Raw genomic sequence first — 6000 nt, 5'->3', positions numbered from 1 at the left:
CCAGCTTGAGGTTCAAACGTCAAGAATCGTTAAATTCAGGCCCCCATGACTGAACGTCAGCTGGGCTGCTTTAGAGTAAATTCAGTTTGCACTAGAGTTTCCGCGTGCGTCATGCCTGTGTTTGCGCAAGTCTGGGTAACAGGTTTACGCGTCTATCACTTGGAGCACCTGACACTGACAGTCACGGGTGCAGTAAAAATATTTTTTAACGGGCGAGGGGCGGACGTCCCTGAGAGTCAGTTGTTCTTTGGGTTAGGCTGGGGCCACAGGGGCCCTGGCCTGCGACTGAACCTGACGCGCTGACAGCTGTTGTTGACCTGAACCCTGCTCCCCCTTCCACACGCTCCCTCCCTTGACCAGGGGATTTACCATCCAGCTGGGGCCGCCACTCCCTGCCCTACTGTGGAGGAGTTTGGAAATAAACGTATTACTCAGAGAGAAAAAAAGAGAGGAAAGTGCATCTGCAAGTTTTCAATAGGATTTATTTCACCCAGCAGAGAATAGAAAAATAGGATGAAGACAAAACATTGATGGGGAATCTAGACGATTTGAACCGTTTACATATTTAAAAAGAAAACAATTTCAAAGATTTGCATAAAGAGCTTTGTGCCTTCATTTCCCTGCAACAAAGAGAAAAGTGTTGTTCTTTGGGATCAATTTAAGGACAATTTCATATTTCATTGCTCTAAATACAGCAAACAAATCCCTATAAATATTTTTTTTTCTCTCATTTATATGCTGAAGTGGCATTTAAGATTGGGGCTCATGACTATTACAACTGGAATACACAGCAAACAAAAAAAGATGAACAAAAGTACCACTTAGTCAGCCGGTCACATTTTGTTCAGTAATAAAGATTTTTAACTCGTGCAACTACATTTAACAAAACGTACCACTTATCTCATCTTCAGTATATTCTCATCTTGAGCATGTTTCTGTACAATTCAGGATAACATGTCTTTCCCACAGCAGTAAGTGTGACCTCACAATGGCATCTATATACTGGCATCAGCAGGGATGTAAATCCTTCCCTAATTCTCTTTTTTCGCAGGATCATGAAACTAAAACGGGCCCAGATGTTTGTTGGGTGATAGTTTGGGCCATTGCTTTGGCTGATGGCTTTTGGTCACAGGAAGTCTAAGTGCTTTACACATCTCTTTTTGAGGTCCTTTTTCATTCCACTTCCTTTAGTACGGCACCCTGTATGTGTACCTTGTTTTGTCACTGGTGAGATCAACGCTAGATCTCGTTTGAAAATTCCACATCCATCCATCTTTGGTTTTGGACTGTGGAATGCATAGTTGCACTGGTCAAGACTGGAGATGAGTTCCATCCTGTTCTTATATTTACTCCTCTTTGGAGGATTTAGCCTTTGAAGCGAAACCAACTCCAGAGAATTTAAAACGGCTGGAAGTTGAAGGAGTTGGCAGAAAAAGTGTCTCTTTCGAAGTTCACCGCTCCCCGGGATTGTTAGGTACCACAAGAGTTTATCGCAGTGACACAAAAGAATGTTGTATGCGTACCTCATACATTCAGTGGATGCATCTCCCTTCTTTCTGACATGCCGTTTAAGAGCAGCTGTCTGCTCACGTTCATCTGTCGCACACTCCTAACGCTTCCTGTCTCGTCCCCAAGGTCCGATTTGCACATCTTTGGGTTTTGGCTTCCACACAGCCACTGCAAAGGGTGGAGCAGTTTGAGCCTGTGTTCCATCAGTGTCTGTCTTCTTTCTGCTCATTTTTTCACACTTCTCCTAAAAAGATTAAGTGCCTCTTTTTAAAGGTCCTCAAGTTTGCTTTTAATTTTGGGAGGGAGGGTAAAGGGGGTAAGAGGAAGGAAAGAATAGTTCAAAGAGGGCCCCCTTTATGCCCTCTCTCCGTTTTTACCTCCTCCTTGAAGCACTGCCTCTGCCATATGGAGAAGCAGTCAAGAGTTTTAATGGCCAATTCTACGAGGGAGGTTTAGTGGAGTCGTAAGCTCCCGCTGAGGAGGGATTTCCGTTCTCCTGTTTGGGGGAGGCGCGGCAGGCAGGAGGGGGCACGCTGAATGGTGAGGAAGTGCTGCCAGTAGAAGGAGGGCGGGTCTCGGCGGGCAGGGGGTCTCTGTCTGTGGGGCGCAGAGCAGATGGCGGCAGCGGGAGGGCCAGCGGGAAGCTGGTCATGTAGAATATTCTGCCAATACGTCGTGCCACCTGAGGAAAGCAGCCACATGACAGTGTTATTTCTCACACTGTACACCCAACAGGAAGTGCACAAGGATGTACAGTAGCAGTGATACAAGATTATTGCTTTCATGTCTGTTTAGATTACTGAATGTAGAAATGTGATTACCCATTAAGAAACTAAGACAAATGGGGTGAAAGTGGACCTGCAGGTGTAAAAATGAAAAATACCTTCTGACCAGAAGTTCTAAACTGCTCATTTATTAAAGACTATCTTCTGTGGCCCCCCAGGCACTGTGTGCAATTACTGGGGGAACCAAATTTGGATGATCTACTTAAAGAGTGTGTAGACTCCTGTTCCTATTTGCACCACTTTAGTGCAAAGTTTAGATCCAACCGTATCCACCGCACCTGCCCAGATGGTTTAAGTGATCCTGCAGACATTGATTAGCGTCCTCATGTGTATTTAATTAAGGCTTAAGCTAAACTCAGGATGGTGGTCCTTAAGAAGCAGGGTTGTACACCTTTGCCCTATTGCAAGGTTGGACAACTCAAGTCCCCTGCTCCAGCCCTGATCAAACTCACCTGTAACAACTGTGTGTTTCATTAGGGTTAGAGCTAAATTCTGTAGAACAGTGAGGACAGTTTCTCACACTTTGTCTATGGTATATATGCCAACTATTATTGCAACTTCTTGTCCTCAGTACAGTCATTCTCCTGGAGTGCTACTGTCCTGTAGAGTTTAGCTATGCCCTATTTACAGCTGCTACTCAACTTCTCAGGATTACTGGACAATTACAGACAGGTGTATTCAAGTAAGGTCTGCATGAAACTCTACAGTGGCCTTACTGGAGCAGGATTTGATACCCCGGTACAGCAGGTCTTTTCTTTACCTGAGTGCGGATCTTGAGGGCAGGCCCCAGTTTCAATCCCATGTTGTTGAGCAAGTGGTCTTCCGTCAGCAATGGCAGAGTCTCGCCATCAATGGCCTGCTCTCTGAATACCTGAAATAGATGACTTAGCTTCAGATGATGTTGATGAACATTCACCAATAAACTCCACATGCACTCAGTTCATGTGTCTCCACAGGAAGGCTCATGCACACTCGACATTTGCAGTGAAATGAGGTGCGCTGCAGTCGACGGTGGGGTTTTGGTGATGCGCTGTGCATGCGACAGACTGACATCCAGTGTGGTGAGATGTGTGAGACAGAGCTGTGAGTGAGAAAGATAAGAGCAGCGCAGAGCGGCCTTCTAACTTTTTTAAGTACACTCTAGAAACATCTAAATCAAGCTATTCTTGTCTACAAATTGCAGCACGTGATCTTCATTCTGTGCTGTGCAGTATGTCTCCAGTAGCCCCTGTTTAAGGCAGGGGAAGGAGAGGAGGCATCCAACGCTCTGCTCCTGCTCTTGTCCTCACCTGTGTATACTCCCTACAGCCTGCTAGGCTGCTGATGAAGCTGCACACCTCCTCCACACTCCACTTGCTGATGTCCTCGGCTGCTCCCGCCTCTTCTCCGTCCACGAATAGACCCCCCATGGCGCCTGTGAGGGGAAGCAGAAATCATTAGAGACAGAAGGACCCTGTCCTCTTACACGCACGCTTGCGCCTACACACCGCTCTGTTATTGACCCTGCCTATTACAGAGTTTAGTAAAGGTCAGCGGCAGGGCCCCTTCCTGAAGGAGGTCTCTCAGCTGGAGCAGGTAATGTGTTTCAGATGGTCGAGGTTTCTCTGCACTCATTCAAGTTAGGTGGGGACAAACACTTCAGCCACTTGCCTTTACTGGCTAAACCTTGCATGCTTCTTTGATGTTGATATCTAAAAGATATTGTTCAGGCTATTCTTTTTTACCAGTGAAAGTGCCTGTTTGTGAAAGTAACTGTTTGTGAGTAACAACCCCAACTTTATGTTCCTGACTTCTTTTATGGTACTAGTATTTTTGTTGTAGTTATTGTTGCTCTTTATAAAGCCTGACAGCTATGAATCCCATACACATACATTTAAAGGGAAAAAAAACCTGCATGTTATGGTAAATAATTATTTTTTTCAGTAAACAAATGACAGAATTTTTTGTTTTTGGGTGAACAATTTTGTAAGTTGTGTTTTTATCCATACCTGTCTTGATTGCATTCTGTCTCATCCTATCAATGGTACGTAATGTATGTTGGTATACTGGTGCATTTTTGTGTGTGAGCCAAAATCTTTTCTATGTTGCATGTTCAGTATTTGCTCGAACGCCTGAGGAGGGTTAGTTCAGCCTTTCTCTGAGCTGGTCACTTCCTCATTAGGAGCCTCATTTTCCATTAAAACTTGCTCTGGGCTTGCTTGCACTCTGGGCTCAATTTCCCAGTTTCTCTAACTCTCTCTCGCTCACTCTTTCTGTCTCTCTGAGGACATGGAATACTATTTGAACTCCAGATTTTACAGATTGTTAAAGTTGAGGAGCAGGCCTATGGTGTCACTAACACTAGTGCTGTGTATGTTTGTTTTAAATAAGGAGTGCATTGGGTGAGTTGCTGAACTGGAATTGGAGGAGTTTTGAATATGAAAATTGTCTCTAAAATACAGTATCTCTCATTGGATGTGGCTGGATATTGTTATATGGTTTTTAAAAAGCTGTAAACTCACCAGTGTGAAAGTAAGGGCTGTTGTATGGAAAGGTGAAGGGCAGTTGTCCAGGCAAGGTGGGTAAGGGTGGGATTCCTGGCGGCAGGTATTTGGCCTCACTCTTGCTCAGTCCTGATGTGAAGAGGTGGTGGGTTGGTGACTCTTGGCCAGTGGAGCTACAAGGAGCACTGAGCCTCCCTGAACCCTCCCCCAGCTCTTTTACTGCTTCACTAGACTTGGTCACATCCTTGCCTTGGCACACCTCTGAACCGAGACTATGTCCGTCAACTTTGGAAAGCCTCTCAGGCCTGTCTTCCCCAACCTCTGCATCATTCTCAAAGTCTTTCATGTCTTCATCTTGTCCCTCTGTTTCTCCATCCCGTGCACAGCCCTCCGCGAGGATCTCTTTAGTCTCAGATGAACCCCCTTGTTGGTCCCCTCTGAGTGGTCCTCCTTTCCTCAAGCTCTTCCTGTTGCTAAGGTCTTTAGAGGAAGTACCTGCTGCTGCCCCCTGATGGTTGAGGGAGAGTAATGGGGTGTTGTTGTGCCGCAAAACCAGCATGGCGTTGCGGCGATTGAGCTCTTCTCGGAGTGGGTGGCCCTCCGGGATTTCTTGCAGGCTGCGCAAGGCAGGGTGTTCTGCAGGGAGCCCAGGATGCAGGCTCAGCGGGTCCGCCAGCAGTCGCTGCCTGTGGAGGTTCTCAAGCTCCTTCTGTCTCAACAGTTCAGCAGACATTTCCAACCTGGTGGAACAATCCACAATCAGAGAGACTCGAAAATAAACATTTCCTGATGAAAGCTTGCAACTAATATATAATCATATGAAATGCACCATCAATTAACTCTTATCTTTTGCTATAGCTAAAAGCAGTTGCACAAATGTCAATTTTACTAAGAGTTTAAGACACATTTCTCTGTGCAGCTCTACAACATTACCGAGCAAGGTTCTGTTTACGAAGAATCTCCTGTTGACGGGCGAACATCTCTGCCTGAGCAGGCTGCAGGAAACCGTAACCTACAGGACAATGGCAAAATAAGAAATACATCTATCTGTGTACAATATACTGTACATCTAGTGTTCACAGAATATACACATTAGTGACCAATATAGTGATCAATACATTTGCTCCAAATAAATGTTGCTAAACCTTTTTAATAAATATGTATATAAATACATTTAAATGCTACCTGTATGACACAGTATTTTTATATTTTGTTAAATAGGT

General features: G+C 45.1%; 1 protein-coding gene across 2 annotated transcripts in view; it reads right to left on the bottom strand.

Moving 5' to 3' along the window:
• Positions 1-462: 462 nt before the first annotated feature.
• The window catches only part of samd11 (sterile alpha motif domain containing 11), a 60579-nt gene continuing 55041 nt past the window's right edge, over positions 463-6000 (bottom strand). Inside the window, exons 9-13 of one of the 2 annotated variants that reach the window (XM_026241183.1) lie at positions 5711-5789; positions 4796-5517; positions 3632-3708; positions 3055-3165; positions 463-2191 (exon numbers count right to left, since the gene is read on the bottom strand). In XM_026241183.1, the coding sequence (XP_026096968.1) occupies positions 1949-2191; positions 3055-3165; positions 3632-3708; positions 4796-5517; positions 5711-5789 (1232 nt within the window). In that variant the 3' untranslated portion in view covers positions 463-1948. Of the gene's footprint in view, positions 2192-3054; positions 3166-3583; positions 3709-4795; positions 5518-5710; positions 5790-6000 lie in introns of both variants that reach the window. The other variant, XM_026241181.1, reaches the window with a different exon arrangement.

The sequence above is a fragment of the Carassius auratus genome, linkage group LG44F, assembly GCF_003368295.1.
Source record: "Carassius auratus strain Wakin linkage group LG44F, ASM336829v1, whole genome shotgun sequence".
Taxonomy (NCBI): domain Eukaryota; kingdom Metazoa; phylum Chordata; class Actinopteri; order Cypriniformes; family Cyprinidae; genus Carassius; species Carassius auratus.
Note: the sequence above shows the minus strand (reverse complement) of the source record. Positions and strands in the feature narration are given on the sequence as shown.